The 16,805-nt window shown below is 44.3% G+C and overlaps 2 protein-coding genes across 3 annotated transcripts; one reads left to right on the top strand and one right to left on the bottom strand.

The window, feature by feature from the left end:
• Positions 1-30: 30 nt before the first annotated feature.
• Positions 31-14,068, bottom strand: RAD17 (RAD17 checkpoint clamp loader component). Of its 2 annotated transcripts, none has more exons than XM_064641998.1 (16): positions 13,791-14,067; positions 11,403-11,669; positions 10,656-10,739; positions 9,890-10,046; positions 9,287-9,423; positions 8,152-8,204; positions 7,933-8,058; positions 7,777-7,846; positions 7,085-7,196; positions 5,800-5,994; positions 5,309-5,394; positions 4,871-5,017; positions 4,270-4,416; positions 3,408-3,528; positions 2,493-2,550; positions 31-1,226 (listed from the first exon to the last, which is right to left on the bottom strand). In XM_064641998.1, the coding sequence occupies exons 1-16, from the start codon at positions 13,821-13,823 to the stop codon at positions 974-976; spliced, it is 2,046 nt and encodes a 681-aa protein (XP_064498068.1). In that variant the 5' UTR covers positions 13,824-14,067; the 3' UTR covers positions 31-973. The 2 variants fall into 2 exon arrangements, 1 of the variants encoding a protein (XP_064498068.1); XR_010426743.1 differs by having other exon boundaries at positions 1,143-1,226; positions 2,493-2,613; positions 13,791-14,068.
• Positions 14,069-14,078: 10 nt separating this feature from the next.
• AK6 (adenylate kinase 6) lies at positions 14,079-16,623 on the top strand. Its single transcript, XM_064642006.1, has 5 exons — positions 14,079-14,189; positions 14,690-14,782; positions 15,423-15,481; positions 15,564-15,709; positions 15,821-16,623. Exons 1-5 carry the CDS (start codon positions 14,162-14,164, stop codon positions 16,008-16,010), a joined length of 516 nt encoding a protein of 171 aa, XP_064498076.1. The 5' UTR covers positions 14,079-14,161; the 3' UTR covers positions 16,011-16,623.
• Positions 16,624-16,805: the final 182 nt, after the last annotated feature.

Genomic DNA, 16,805 nt, shown 5'->3' with positions numbered 1-16,805 from the left:
AGCTGTAGATGGAAAGACTACACCTGCCCCTTAGGAGCTGACAAATCCAGACTCTTTAATAGCATTGACCCAAGGTCTGGGTGGATAAACACGTGTCTTCTCTTACTAAACTCTGGCTGTGAGCTATACAGAAATGCAAATGTGCATCACACAAAGGAATTTGGTTACACTTTTTTCCTCACTCCTGTGGTATCACTATCCCCAGCACTGTACCATGTGTCACTTACCAAACACAAAATCAAGTGCAACCTAAGGAGAAAAACTGCACTTTATACACTTTAAACTTCCTAGAGAGAACAACTTCAGCTTGATTGTTGCATTTTCCCCTCCATAAGTTATGAAAATATCTTTCAACAAGGAATCCAAAATAAGCTATGGTACGACATATAAACTTACTTATAAAGACATAAAAATCTGAGTCAGAGTACTAAACAGTATTAATACAGTAGGATTTTTCTTTACATTATCCGTATGGGACATCAAACTTTTTCTGTGTACATTTCAGCCTCTTATTTCATGAAGGTACAAACTTCCAAACAGCAGGTTTATTTCAAGGTAAGAATTTGAACAAAACCTTCAAATGCTGACAACTTATGGCACGTGTACTCAGGAAACACAGTGTACAATTGCAAGGTAAATTAAAATGTGCGAAAACTAAAAATAACTTAAGACTGACACTGCTGATCTACAGTCTCTTTCAGATTGATTTCAGTCATTTATTACTCTCTTCTTATAGACGATTTTGTGGCTCAGGAGAGGCAGGAAATTGTGTGTGATTCAGTGTTCAGCTCAGGGCTGATCCCGCACAGTGAGGAGGAAGCTGAAGAGAGCTGTCGCGATGCTGAGACAGTTCAGACTTGGCTCCCAGCCCCGCTCTGTGGCTTAGGCAGCACTTTTGGGGCAGACTACGCTCTCTTCAGCTGAGGCCTTTCCAGCACCTCGGCCAGGCAAGGCAGTGGGTGGGGTCTGGAGCTCAGTCACTGTCGAATTCCTCTATTGTCAGCTCCTCCTCCTCCATGATGGCCTGGGCTGCCACGGGTTGGGGCTGGCTGCCAGGCAGGTCACTGCCACTGCACTGGCTGGAGGGCAGCAGGAGTCCTTCGGGATCACTGGGATCACTCTCTCCCGTCCTGCTGTTCCCCGGCTCCGCATCGGCACCATCACCCTCCCCACGGAACAGCTCCGGGGTCCCGGGGTCCTTGTCACTGAGAGCTTCCAGCTTTAACCTGTGAAATCATCAGTGCAGCACTGCATGACCACAGACAGACAGCTGCTGTCTCACGGGAGCTCACACAGGAAAGACTGTCTGTCCTCAGATACAACCTTACTCCCACTGAAACTGCTGCACTGAGTTATTTTAAGGGCTGTTAGTAACACAAATTATGTTCAATTAGGATTAATGAAGGAAGCAAACACCTGTACTTCTCCATACTCCCTTTCCAGCAGACTGAGCAAATGGGAAAGGATGACAAGTGAAGTTATCCTTCAGATCAGACTTTCAGTGACACACACCCAACTTATTAATGCAGACACAAACAGTCATCAGTATCCAAAGGTACGTGCAATGACACTTAATGGCATAAGGAAGTTACAATTAATTTAAGAAGTTACATTGTCACTCAGATGAGGGGGATTACAAAGAAATACATTGTTTAGGGACAGTCTCCTTCCTTAATTTTAATACAATTGTCAGGGAAGAGGGTGGTTCCTGGAAATACAGCTTGGAAACTCATTGTTAAACTCAGCAGCAGCACCACTGACAAGCAGGAGATGCTTTGTCAGGTGCCTGAACAAACTCTGTCCTGGTAGGAGATGACAGAATTTGTCTCACTCCAGCTGTGATCTGGATTCTTTACCAGAAACAGACCAATTAAAACTCTTAAATTTCAGAGATGTCAAAGCCATACAAACCTAACTGAGGCTCTACCACAGTAAATGATATCTATGATTCAGAGGGCTCACGAGAGTCTCAACACAACATCTTGTGCCACATCACCTCACGAGCCCTACACAATCTGTAAGGAGGGCACATTAAATAAATAAACTCATTAAAATATTTTGTACTTCTACAGGGATACAACTGCTTCAAAGGAAGTTGGAACAATTCCCTGTTGTTCCTTCTTTCTTGCACCTCCAACACAAAGGTGAACACAGAATATTCTGCCAAACTTCCAGATTATTGTTCTGTGTCACGACAAACAACAGGCAAGATGCACTGAACTCTTTGTATCAATTCACTTTTATTCTCACATAAATGTTTTTGATAGTAAAGGAAGTATTTTGTTCAGATCATGCACTGGAGAAACAGTGTCTAGGACAGGTCTAATACTTAATACAACAGAAAAGAAAGTTAAACAAGGATTAAAAGCAGGACTTCAGTAAATCACAGATGATTTACTGTGGAAGGGTTCTCTACAAAAGGGTTCTTCTCCTTAATATAGTAAAGTAATGAAGTCTTACTTTCTCTAAGTATAGACAGAATTTAACCTTACCTCCCAAAACGCCTTTTCAGTGGCAGCCTCCCCACGTCTTGGATAAAAGTGATCTGAGCTAAGAACAAAGAACCACCAGTGTCATAGTGGGCAGATCATAATTAACATACAATTAAACATACTGGAAAATAAACAATTCATGTGTTAGTCAAGTATTCCTGCATACATTTGAAACATTTTAGATACCAAAACACTGCACATGCATATATGTAACTTTTTTCCCAAACTGCTACAGTTTACCACCATACTGACAGACTGCCTACACACAAGACCCTAAAAACCCCCTGACATTCATCCATTTCTATTTATGACGTAGAGTTATTATTCCACAGCCTACAAAATTAATTCATCCTGATGGCAAGGCCTTAGTTAAGACATGAAGCTTTTTTTTAGAAACAATTAATGCAGCACAAGTGACCTAGCTGACTAAACAGTAATTTTTGAATTATGTGAATTACTTAAATTTTTCTGCATGAATGGTCTGCTATTGGATTACCTTGGATTTTACATTTTTTTATGCACTATAAACTCGAATTTTGTTTATCTGGGAAAGGCTTTTTAAAGCCTTTTAAGTCTGTTGATGTTACTGGAAAGATATCAGTAAGCAACGAAAATCCAGTTAATTTTGCACACTGGTTTCCAAAAGTCATCTTCTTCTCAATTCCTCCAGCAGATTTAAAATAAGCCCTAAATCTAGAGAGCAACTTAATTAGTAAGGTTTGATAATCCTACCAGAACAGCTTTAATTTTGGCTGTTACTAGAAGCACCTTTGGGTATCACCTCTATACATTTACCATAATTTTTTTTTTTTTCTGAGGCAAAAGCATAGACAGTATTGACATTTTGGCTTACAAAATTTTTCAGTATGTTTCAAGTGCCAAAAAGAGTCTAAGATCAAGTTACACCCATCTTACCCTGGTTTCTCATTGGGTTTGCTAACATAGCAAGGTAAGGCAGCAACTCTGTCTGAAGGCACTCGGGTGGTAAACAGAAGCTTGAGAACAGAGATTTGGCAGCAAGGCAATTTTCCTGATACTGTAAAAGTTGGGGAGGGGAGAGAAGAAACACAAGTAAAACCACCTGGTGGAACATGATTACGGTAGATATTCTGTACCAAAATACATAGACTTTCCTCCTGCCTGCTAGATGACTACACACAAGCTACTGAAAAATGAGACTAGAAGAAAAGATAAGCAGTTAAACATAGACCAATCATAAAAATGGTAAAATCCTTTGGTTTTGCCTTTTGCTGAGTATTAACACTTCCAGAAAATAGCTATCCTTTGATTACAGGATTCCCTGTCCATCCAGGCCAATACTTTTTGACACATAAAGCAAGAGAAGCATGAGTTCAAATATAAAAAAATTGCCCAGACCTTTGGTATATCCTGAACAAGCTACTTCTGATAAACACATAAACTGTAAATTGTGAAACCTACATAACAGTTCAATGTGCAAAAAGCTCGCACTCAGTCCTAGGAATACTTTTTAGTATTTGAATGCTGATTGTGTCTCCACTAATGTAGGAAGGACTGAGACTCTCCCAGCAGCATGTCAACTTGGACACAGCAATCCTTTGTCAGAGGCCTCCAATTTATTTTTACATTAAAGGAGTGATACAAATTGCTCTTCAAGCAAGTGCTTTTTAGAAGCAGATGATATCAAAATACGATATTTGACAAGTTTAGCATTGTGAGCAAATCTCATCTATACCATACTACTCAATTGTCACACCTTAGGTAAAACAAAAAGAAATAATAAAAATCAAGCATTTACCTTTTTATTGATAAAAAACCACTGGGGTTTATGCAAGGGTCGGAATCCCATCCCTCCCTGCTGGTGGGCAAAGGCCCTGGATGTGTTGGAATGGACCACCCCTCGGGTAGCCACAGAGACACTGTAGTTTTCCATCACAAGACGTGTCTAAGAGAGAAATTGGGCACTGTGTGACCTCGAGGTGCCTCATTTGAACTGAAACACTCTCAGGAACTGCAGTGACACAACCTGCCCAGAATTTTACAGTTTAGATTACTGTGGAACTTTTATTCAAAGCAGCTGAACAAAAGAGCTGGTTCAATTCCTTCAGGGGAAAGGCTTATGGATGCCCACACATTTTTATCATGATTATGTTCTACTTAAAAATACTTTGTAGAACATTCTACAAACACTACAACCCACTATAATAAAATGCTGACAGAAGCTGGACAAAAAATGTGTTGCGTCTCTTCTGCAGCTGATGTATTTCAGCATTCATTAACAACTCACTGTCACCCACACTAAGCCTGCAGCAAACATTCGTAAATGCAGTGAGATGTCACAAAGCTCAATGTCCAAGTGTTTAAAAACAAGTGTGTGCCTATAGAAAGATGACACTTACACTCCAGTTACTGCAAAGGACATCAGCAGCACTCAGATATTCACTGGCTCTCACCACGTCGTCTATATCAGAAAAAAAGTCCACATAGTTCTGGTGGAGGTATAAATTAAACATGGCTCCTGACATATGTGATTTTTCCACAATATCCTATTAGAAAGAAGAAAAGTTCAGGTTTTAGAGGTAGGTAAGGAAAAGCACCCTAGTTAAAGGTATGATACATGTAGATATTCAGGGAGCTGGAACACAAGGTCTCAGCAGTGGTGTTTGGACACAAAGGGAGTTGGTTTGCCCCAGGGAAGGGGGACAGTGCTCCCTTCCAGATCAATTATTGTGTAACTTGGACTGAACAGACACACATTTTGATTAAACCATGTGATTGAGAATTTGCTTTGGTGTGTTTCCAACCCAACTGAACTCATGGAGTAACTGCAGGAGTACCTCAGGCTGAATGAGCAATGTGTCCCGATGGAATTCTGACAGGTGGGCAGGAAGCTGAGGGAATTTTGCCTCTGACACTGGTTCTCCTACAAAGGATTTCACAGTCTTTAGTCTTTTAGCATGAGAAACATTGTTAGCAACTGTCAGCTCTACAGCACCTAAATTACAACATTTCCAGCTCCCAAAAGATCCTGAAACAGGCACAGATCCTTAACTATATAGTCAATGTTAGAGTCATCAACACACAGTTGGTTACATTAAGCTCCACGTATTAGTTTTCCCTCACCCCACTACTTCTCTTCAGTTGATTTTGGAGCTAATATTGTGAATTACTAGGAATTAGGGATCCCCTATTTAGCTGATTTCATACCATTGTTATTGACCAAACATCCCCATCAGAGGCCACCCTAAGCCTTACTTTAGCAAATCAAGCTATCAGCAGCTGACACGCTTTACCCAGTCAAAGGGAGAATAAGTCAAAGTTTTCATACTTTTGCAATAAATTATTTTCCCCAGAGCATGGAAAAGAAAGATGGATGCATCTTTGCCACCAATGGCTTGTATCTCCTGGTCTTCTGTGGTATCACATTTACTTTTCTTTCTTTCTTTCGATACTGCAGCTTCCTCACATTTTATTGTGGAGCATCTTTTCTTCCTTGACCAAAACTCCTTCTCCAAAGAGCAGTCTATCAATTAAAGCAAAAATAAAATCAAGAGAAAGTACATGAATCCATAGAAGTTTTCTATTACACTGGTACTGCTAATGCTTTGTATAAACCAATAATAGTAATAAAAAGAACAGAAAAGGTTACATAAATACAGGCATAAGGGAAAACTCCTTTATTAGGAAGACAATCAAGTCACCTAAATTAGCATCATTCATTGGCTTCATTCCACTTCTGTCCCTTAACCCACAGCTGAAGTACCAACTACTTTTTCTGAATAACAAACAACTGTCTTTTAAAAAAGCATTCAGGTTTATTCCATCTAGTTCTGATGTCCCCCACTTGCCTTTGTTTAGAATTTCACCTTTACAAAGCATAAGTACAAATATATGTAAATTATGTTTCAGTTACATCCTCTTCACTTATTAATTTGTCTTATGTTTGCATTGTCTGTACGACATCCTCACTGAAATACAAGGTGGCAAAGAAAACCTTTCATTTAGGTGATTCTTCCAACAGCCTACTAATGTTTTACAACCTACACAACATTTTGAGCTTCTAGAAAAAAACCCTTATTCTACTGTAATTTAAGAAACTTGGAAATTTTCACCCACAATTTGATTTAGTGGCTAGTGAATGCTCCTTAGTGAGCTGAGAGAAATTATCTTTTAAGTATTTGTTTTTCTTTTCTCCCACAATTACCATGGATCCTTTTTACCCATACATCAATTTCTTAACAATTACTGACTCATAAAATGCTTACAGAATAAGCAGGATAAGAAATGTAAGGAGTCAATGAAAATATTGCTCTCAAATTAAGGTTGAGTCTTTATGACAGCAAACACAAATAGCAAAGATACCAAGAAGAAAAGAGGGTCTTTCACTAAATTAGGACAGCACATGCATTGCTGCTGCGGTTTAGCCCCAGCCAGCCACTGAGCCCCACTCACTCACTCGCTCCCTCACACACCCTGGGTCTATTCCTGCTCCAGAAAAGTGTGTCAGAAATGCTGTGCACAGCTCACCCAGCCGTGCTGCAACACCAAACAGAACACATTCTCAGCAAAAATGGCCAAAACATTGTTAATTTAACAAAACCAAACTCTTTTACCTTTCCTTGAGGAAAACTGAAGGCTGTTTATTGCACTTCTTATGTCACCTGAACAACCTCTGCAAAGCAACTCCAGAGAAGCTCTATCAAGGGCATGATTTTTCTCTCTGTTCTACAAGGAAAAGCAACATTAAAAACAACAAAAAAGGCGTGAAAAGGCGTATTTGAATATGGCTGCAGACAGACACCACAGACACAGGAGCACCCACCGTGTGCTCAAACCATGGAACGCTGCTCACTTTAAAACATTTAATCCATTGTTACACAGCCATGTTAAAGAGAAAAAGGCACAGAACTCTTTGCAAGGCGTCATTCAATAAGGTACTTAATTGTAATCAAAACAGTTCAGGAATAATACAGGGTTTAAGTTCAAGACCTCTTCCAGCCTTGCTGGATACAACAAACCAATGGAAGGAATTCTATTCCTGTTATTTGTTTCATATATATAAATACTGTTATAAATTTTCAGAAGTAACTTTGTAAACTCAGCCCAAGGATCAAGTGAAACTAATCTGAAAAACAAGCTTGTTCCTTGTTTTCTGTTGGGGCGAATGGTGAGGGGTTTTTTGGGAGTGTGGGGCTCTATAAAAGATCAAACAAATACAGTAACAAAAATACCATATTTCAGATATAAAAGCGTGAAATCTTTTGGTCCTAACACTGCACAGAATCCAGCAGCTCTGACAACTTACCATCACAGCTTCTGCTGCAGATATTCGATTGAGAACTTTCATCATATTTGTTGGTGCAACAGGCTTGAAACTGTTGAATGTCATTTAAAAAAAAATCAATTAGTTTCTGACTTCTCTCTTATTTTAACCATGTTTTAATGAGAGAAAAGATCTTACCTAATAGTGGATATACAAAGCTCCTCTAGAATTTCTGTTGGGAACAGTAACCTCTGGTTGTTGTCTCCACTGAAGTTGTCAGAGATTATAAATATCAGGGGGCACCTACTTGTACGAACAAATCTCCTGAAGTGAAAAACAAGCAAGTGTTGTGAGGACAAAACCCCAGTTTGCTGCGAGTGGCTAAAGATAATAATTAAAAACTTATTTTGTGCCAACCTGAGAATGCCATGCAGACTGCTGGGGTCCCGGTAGAACAGGTTGGGAATGTCCTGCCCAAAAGAAATAGCTGGTGACACTACATTCAGATGTGAATATTCCCTCCCACAGACATCAAGATTGTCATGGCACATCACATTGCTGCACATTTGTGATTCCTGGCTAGCTTCCTTGCAACCAAATTTGAATGCAGCCAACGCAGAAAAGAGCCAGAGAGAGGGGAAAGAACCCAAACCCAAAGCACAGTATGTCTTTCATTACAGAAAACAATTATCTAAAAATAAATCCTTTCTTTCTGTCTCTGCTTCCTAACAAACAGCCCTGGGTGATCACGTTGCCTGCCAGACAGAGATTTACCCAGAGGACAAACACTCCAAACAGCTCTGCTGGGGAAGAGGGCACAATACACCATGTGAGGTGTGACAGGACCTACACAAGAAGGTGACATTATGAAGACAAGTCACACAAAACTCCTAAAATCTACAGTACCCAACTAGAATTTTTGCCGTTTTTGTCTTGGAAGTTTACAGACAACTTGACTATCAATTTCTAAAATTCCTTCCAGAAAAGGAAGAAAAGGTTAGAAATAAATAGTTATTGAAACACATTCCTGAGCAAGTACAAATAAAGTCTTGTCCTGTACCTGCCCAAAACCCCTTAGTCCACACCTCTGACCTAAATAACACCCCGTGAAGATCAGGGACCAAGTGCTAAATTGCCAATGTTTCTCATTGTGTTCATCCTCATCTGTCTCCTACACTCTCCTGCATCCTTAATGGACAGGAATAATGGGATTTTTTCCCACTCTTCCTTTTTACACACATAGATACTTCTAGACAAATAATCAAACGTGGGAATGACTTTCAATGTTGTGTTGATCTCCTTTATGACACTCTGTTACTTATTGCTGTACTCAAATCAGACTCCAATTCCTGACTTTTGGTTATATGGTTCATCTACAAGTAGAACGTGATTCTCAACTGCTGTAGAGGCTCAAAGAGCAATAAAGACCTCATTTGCAGTAAAGCTGATGAACTTTGGGAAACACCAGTCCACCAGCTGAAGCTCATGAGCATGTCAGTATTACAACATCAGGTACTGTTTTCAACCCAAGATTTCACAAGTTTTCACTTACTTCAATAAGAATAAGCTTTTTATCACTTTCTGGGGACTCCCCAAGCATCTGAAGTTTGTTATACTTATTTGCTCTTAATAGAAAATCTTGAAAGAGAGCTGCTTGGGCCTGGCTCGGAAACATATGAAAATTGGAGTCTGAAAGAGAAAACTAATTAAAAATATGTATTCTATGTTATACCAAGTAGAATAAAATACCCACAAGAACTAATACCCACCCACGCTGTTTTCTGACAGCACCACTGAAGAAGCCCTTTGGCAAACAAATACAAGAGAATTTTTAAAAGGTGTAATTCAAGTGAGGACCCCAATAAAGACATTTACCTGGTTTTATTTAGTTGGTTCAAGTGATATCCATGCTATTACAGAGCTCTCTGTACTCATCTGAATTGTCAGTTATTTTGGAGTTAACACTGTAAAAAACCTAAATCCCTTTCCAGATAAAAGCAACAGAAAAATTTTTATTATACACTAGGGAATGGATTTACACAGATGTGGATCTGATTTCATATGTGACAGACAGAAAAGAAACAAAACCACAGCATATGAAAACCACAAAAGTAACTGGAACAGAAAAAATAAGAGAAAAAACCAAAATACTTACCATGGTCAAACATGTTTCTTAACTCTTCCTTTGTAAAGTCTAAAGATACAGGATTGGTCCATTCTTGCACCTGAAGGCCAAGATCTTTGGCCAGAATTTGCAGAGTTGCAGTTTTTCCGCAGCCAGGGGGACCAGTCAGCAACAAAACAGAGCCACCCTGACACAGAGGGACAGAAATAATCCCAAATGTGACTGATAAATAATGACAGTTGGCTGGAAATGAACATTGGTTGAATTTCCCCTGTATTTTCTCTGGTAATGATTCTCTTTCCCAATGAAACCCAAGTCACATATTTTGTGTTGTTGATTTACCTGCTGAGTGTTCAGACAGAGAGAGCCAGGCCAGGACTCTGAGAGTCCTGTTCTGTTCCCAAAGCCCCTGGTTAGTTGCGCAACACTGGCAATTTATGCCTGTGTACAAGAACAGCTCCCATCCACCCAAACTAAAAACGTCCTAGTACAACAACCCTGTGACACTGGACATTTGCCAAGAGACCTAAAAATTAACCTGAGGTTTCAAGCACACTGAAGAGTTGTGATTTATGACTGGATGCCAGAAAATAATATTTCTGACCAAAATCAGAGTCCACCTCTTACCAGCACAGGCCCAAAACAAAAGTACAAGCTCTAACCTCTGTTCTTAACAGACTTCTTACAATGATACACAATCACCACCTCTCAGTTGAGGTTTTTCTCTGAACTTAGAATTGCATCCAGCTCATTTGTATGGTTTGATACCTCTGGCTGTTCACTTTAGCATGTTTACCTGCTTTGGTTGCCTCTGAAATATGTGCATTTTTAACCAGGCCTCAACTTCTTCAATTTTCTTCTTTTGCACAGCAAGGTCATTCTGAAACAAGGTTAAAATATGTGAAATTCATATATTCACCTCTTGGTTTCTAAAGATGAGATTCAAGGATAAAATACATGCTGACTGAAATACTAACAGACATGCTGGTGTCTGTTCCAGTTACATTTACGCTCTGCAGAGGCAAGTGCTACAGTTAAGGATGATCTGCTCAACCTGTTTCCTCCAACAACCTGTTTTCCATTGTTTGCAGTTGGGAAATAAGGAGCTGTTAATTATTCTCAAAGTAACAACACTACAATCTTGCCTATTGGTGTCATCATGCTTCATAGCTACTGCTGGAGCTGGTACCTTTTGCTCCTTTTACTCTACTATTGCACAGGTTTTTGTAACCTTTGCAAATCCCAGACAGCTGGGTTTTCCCAGTGCTTGGAGCAGATGGATGTGGCTGGAATTCAGTAACAGGTTCAGAAGTTTAGATGTGGACAGGAAACAACATCTCATCAGCAGCTTTGCCTCCTCAGGAGGCCTGAGGGAAATTCTCTCCTATAGATAAAGAGCTCCTGGCAGTGAACAAACCAGACCAGCACCTTTTTGCTGTAGCAAAATAGGATATTCTGGGAGCCTGACCAACACAAATTAGGACAGAAGCACAGCATGTTACTATAATGTTACTACTACGTTAAAACTCAGAGTAAGTCCCACCTGAGTCTCAGGTTTGTATCTCTCCACCCACGGCAGCTCATCCTGGGACGGGCTCCAGCTCTGCCTGGACTTGCTACAGGGCAGATCCACCACAGAGGGCTTTGCCCTTTTCCTGGAAGGAGCCCTGGCTTTGCTGTTTTCTGGCACAGAACTTGGGTCCTGCTGCTGCTGCCTCCGGCCTCTCCCAGAGCTGCCTCTCAGGGCCTTCACAGTGACACTGGTGCTTCCAAAGGAGTCATCGAAGGGGTGCCCCAGCCAGTCTGCCACCTGCAGAACACAAACACTGTGCCACTGAAGCAGCACCTCCTCCCCTTATCTGGCCACAGCTGTCCCTAGAAAATGGCAGCTTTTTATCCAGTGTACACTTGTCCATCCCTGGAAGTGTCCAAGGCCAGCTTGGACAGGGCTTGGAGCAACCTGGGACAGTGGAAGGTGTCCCTACCCATGGCAGGGGGTGGGACTGGATGGGCTTTAAGGCCCTTTAAACCCAAACCATTCTGGGATTCTGAGATTCTTCAGTATTAAAATAAAGCCTCCTCTCACATGTTGTGCTAAGAGTATTTTGCAGCAAATTGTCAAGAACAGAACAAGTAGAAAACTCCACAAACACACATCCAAACTAAAGAAGTAAAATTAAATCAGAGATAAGAATGAAGAAGCAGCATCAGCTTACTCAGACTGTGTTTACATTAAGGTCATATTCACATTGTCTCTCTGCAGTTTTCAGTATGAGGCACTTTTTTCCCCTCTCTTTAACACTTACAATGCAGGCATTTGTGATTCAAAGTTGGAAGCAGATGGCAGAGAACAGCTATTGAGGCAGCACAATAAAATTAGAGATTGTTCCCTGTTTGCTGCATAGGGCAGCTTGGGCTGAGTTGTGACTGCACCAGAGCCTGTGACAGCAACACAGAACCATTCAGCACTGAATTTTGGGTTTGAGGAGCTCCCAGCCAGAATAGGGGTGCAAACTTACGCTCCAAAGCACTTCTCAAAGGCCCCAAATACCATCACAGGGGTCACTGGCAGCCCCTCAGTGCAGGGCTGAGACAGGCTGGATGGCAACAGAGCCCCCAGTGAAAATGTGAGTGACAGAACAGACAAAACGTTCCCAAAAAGGGCCGGGAAACCACAGTTTACACATCTCATCAACCAACACAGCAGAGTGTCCAAGGGCCAGGGGTGCCAGGATGCTCTGCCTGGAATGGAGTAAAACAATTACAACAAGGCCCTGTTTGCAAAGTCCCCAGTGGGGAATGAAGAAGGGGGGGTCACACTGCTTTTGGGTTGAACAAAGCTGAAACCAGCCTGACTCATCAATCCCAAAGGGAAACATCCTGAGAGGAGGGGAAGATGTGGCAGAGCTGGGAAAATCCCCAGAGAAAGTAACAAACAAGTGACGTCACTGAGAACTGCTCCAAAGCTGCTGAGCTGCACAGCCTGGACACACCTGACTGACAGTCCAGCACTGCATACTAGAAAAGCCCAGGCCCAAATTTTAAGGGTGGGATCTTGTGACATATCCCTTCTCGTGGGTATGTAGATTCCTCCCCAGAGTGGGGACACACTTCAAGGTCACTCCTCCAGGCTGAGCCAAAGAGATTTTGTCATTGGTCTTGGTGAGTGACATCATCTCTAATTAATAACTGGTTTTGCATTAATACAATTGCTTAAATATTCAGAATCACAGAATCATTAAGGTTGGAAAAGACCTCTGAGATCATCGAGTCCACCCTTAGCTTCATGCTCACATTTCAACTCTTTATACATTCATATTCCATCTATTGCTTCCAAGTGCACAGTTATTACAGCTCCTATACTGTGTAGTGAATAATTGTGATTAAAATCTCTTTGTCCAATCATACTTATACAAATATATTTGATAATGGTTTGCTGCCGTCAATCCCGCGGGACAGAGTTGTACAGTGACACTTGTACAACACTTTAAACGTGAACCACTGACCGGGTCTGAGGCTGGGACTGGATCCAGCCGCCCCCAGGCTGCTCTGGGAGAAGGGGCTTGGGAAGCCAGGGGGTCTTGGGGCGGTTTGGGGGTCTCTTGGGGGTGTTGGGGGTCCTTTCTGCACCTCGCGACTCCACGGGAGCTTCTCTGGTGAACTCTGTCTGAAGCTCCCACCGTGCCTGTGACCCTCAGCACCCGGGAAACAGCGTCTGCTGGGGCTGCAAGAGGCCGTTATTCGCACAAAAGCCGTTTTTGGTGGAATCTGCATATTTACCCGCGACGCCCCGTGCGAGCGGGGGTCCCTTCCACACACACACAGACACCGAACGTTACTCTAGGCACAAAATAACCCCGTGGCAAAGGAGAACCGCCAACGCCGAGCCCGGGCAGGAACCGCCTGAGCGAGAGCCCCGACCCAGACCCACCTCCGCCGGCCTTCCCGGGGCGCTGCCGGACATCTTGGGCCGGGGGGCGCCGGGGGAGCTCCTCCCCCCTGCCGGGCGGCGGCACTCGCGGGGTCTCGGTGCCCTCGGACTCTGGGGATCTCTCGGTGCCCCGGGTGGTTTCTCGTGTCCCGGGAGGGTTTCTCGGTGCCCCGGGGGGTCTCTCGGTGTTCTCCGGTGTGTCCGTCCCGTCCCCCCGGTGCCGGTGCCGTCACCCCTCGGCCCCGCGCGGTCCTTCCCCTCCGGCCGTCGCCGGGCTGCCCGCGTCGCGCCTGCCCGCGCGGTGACGCCATCGGCGCGCGCCGGCGGCGGCGGAGGCCCCGCGCACGTGTCTCCAGGGCGACGGCGGCGCCATGAGGCGGCCGAACGTGCTGATCACCGGTGGGCACGGGGGGCTCGGCCCAGTCCCAGCCTGGGCTGATCTGGGGTGTGAGACCGCAGCCCCATCACAGCCTAGAGTCACTGGGGGCGGCGGTCCCATCCCGGGGTGGTTTGGGGTCTGGGGTCCCATCCCGGGGTGGTTTGGGGTTGCAGTCGGGGTGATTTGGGGTGTGGGGTCCTGGCTTGGGAGGATTTGGGGTGTCACACCTGCCCGAGAACTCGGGACGCTCCCATCCTGTCCCGAGGTTTTCTTTGCCCCCCCCCTCCCCCCCCCGGTGTGGGTGACGTTCCTGCTCACAGTGAGGGTTCTCTCCCTGGTTTCCCGTTTCCCACTCCAGCGTTGCCCTCCCTGGTTCTCTTTGGGGTGCAGCTCTGGGCCCTTTTCCCTCACGCGAATCCCTCGACGTCCACTGGCCAAAGGCCCCAGTTCCCCTGCTGGGAGGGTGTCTGGGGGGACCTGCACCTCCTCCCTCACCCTGTCCTGTGGTTTTGGTCTCCAGGCACTCCGGGCGTTGGGAAAACCACGCTGGGAAAGGAACTGGCATCCAGAGCAGGGCTGAGCTACATCAACGTGGGGGACCTGGCCAAGGAAGGTGCTGGAAAACAGAGGAGTCACCAGAGCACGGGGGATTCTTTGCTCTGTGCAGCTCTCTGCTTGTGGTGGGAGAGCTGGGATTTTGCTACCTGGAGAAGAAAAGGCTCTAGGAACAACTCAGAGCCCCTTCTAGGGCCTAAAGGGGCTCCAAAAACGCTGGAGAGGGATGTAGGGCAAAGGATGGTATGAAGGATAAAGAAAAATAGCTTCCCGTTCCCAGACAGTGTTCCCTGTGAGGGTGGGGAGGCCCTGGCACAGGTTGCCCAGAGAAGCTGTGGCTGCCCCTGGATCCCTGGAAGTGTCCAAGGCCAGGTTGGATGGGGCTTGGAGCAACCTGGGCTAGTGGAAGGTGTCCCTGCCCATGGCAGGAGGGAGGAACGAGATGAACTTTGAGGTCCCTCCCAACCCAAACCATTCCGGGATTCTATATATTTAATCAAAAGGCAATTAATTTTCTCTAACAGGACCCTTGGTGGTCAGTAGTAAATGACAAACTTACCCTTACACAGATTTGTAAACCAAGTGTTCCCTCTGCTGAGCTCTGCCTTTGTTTACATCCTCCTGCAATGAACATACCCATGTAGACAGTTGTGGTGGCTCTGCCCCCCCAAACTGCCCTGACCCCGTTTGTGCTGCAGGGGAGCTGTACGAGGGCTTTGATGAGGAGTACGACTGCCCCATTCTGGATGAGGACAGGGTGAGTGCAGCCTCTAAACCACCCATGTGTCTGGGCCTTCTGCAGTGCCAGGGAAGCCTGCCTGTGTCCCTTTGCCCTGCAGGTGATCGACGAGCTGGAGGACAGGATGAGGGAGGGTGGGGTGGTGGTGGATTACCACGGCTGTGACTTCTTCCCCGAGCGCTGGTTCCACATCGTGTTCGTGCTCCGCACAGACAACTCCTTCCTCTACGACAGGCTGGAGAGCAGGTGTGCCAGGGGGCAGACCAGGGCAAAGGGGGGGTGTTTGAGGGTGTCAGTCACAGAATCTCCACTGCTTCTGCACATCTCACGCTCTCCCTTGGTGCTCTTGTTTTCTAGGGGCTACACAGGGAAAAAGCTGCAAGACAACATTCAGTGTGAGATTTTTCAGACTCTTTATGAAGAAGCTATGGAGTCATACAAAAAGGAAATTGTGCACCAGTTACCCAGCAACACTCCAGAGGACCTGGAGAGAAACTTGGATCAGATTATGCAATGGATTGAGCAATGGATGAAGGACAACAACTGACTCTGGGTGGAACAGTAACTGCTGAATCTCTTCCTGGGAGGGTTCAATGAATGACATTCATTTTGTAGCAGTTAACGTGAATTTTACTGTAACTGGATATGGTTGGGGAGTAGAAGGTTTAGAACAGCCAAGTTTGTGAATGTTTGGAACAGCCTCTGAAGCACCCTGGGAGAGACACACAGGAGAACCCACACAAGTGAATGGAAGGATGGAAACAGCACCAAATTTCTCAGTAGAGAAATTTTTTTTGACTGTATTGTTCAATAATTGAGAACTCTTTGGGCCTCACAATTAAAACCAAACCATGAACTCACCCCAGAAAAACTGTAAAATACTGATAACTGGTGGCACTTTGGATTTCTAGAGGGTGCAACAGTGTCCTGAAAAGGGGTTAATCTAAAGCTGAGTTGTGAGACTGGAAACTGCTGTGCCCCACTGTCCTTGGGTGTGAGGCTAATGCAGACAAGGGGTTGGTTCAGGTTAAGGAAGGAAGTGACATGGTAACAGTTATTTTAAAATTCACAGAACTTTGGGAATTCCTTCACGGGTAAGGACGCATGGGCTGTATCTGCACTGGTGTGGAATGCTGAACAATAAAGAGCAATAAGCTTTCTTTTCCCTTTTTCTCTCTGTACTCCCAATCACCTATACCAGTAGTGGAACACAGATCACTGCAGGTTTACCCCGGAAATACATCCCTGGGCAGGAAAACCTGTGGAGCCCCAGAACGTGGCTACAATTAAAACACTGGCAGCCATCTGTTCTAATTGCTTGTACAGCCTGGACCCCAGCAGG

Source organism: Pseudopipra pipra, chromosome Z (assembly GCF_036250125.1).
Source record: "Pseudopipra pipra isolate bDixPip1 chromosome Z, bDixPip1.hap1, whole genome shotgun sequence".
NCBI classification, from domain to species: Eukaryota; Metazoa; Chordata; class Aves; order Passeriformes; family Pipridae; genus Pseudopipra; species Pseudopipra pipra.
The sequence above is the reverse complement of the archived record's forward strand: the minus strand, read 5'-3'. Positions and strand labels throughout refer to the sequence as shown.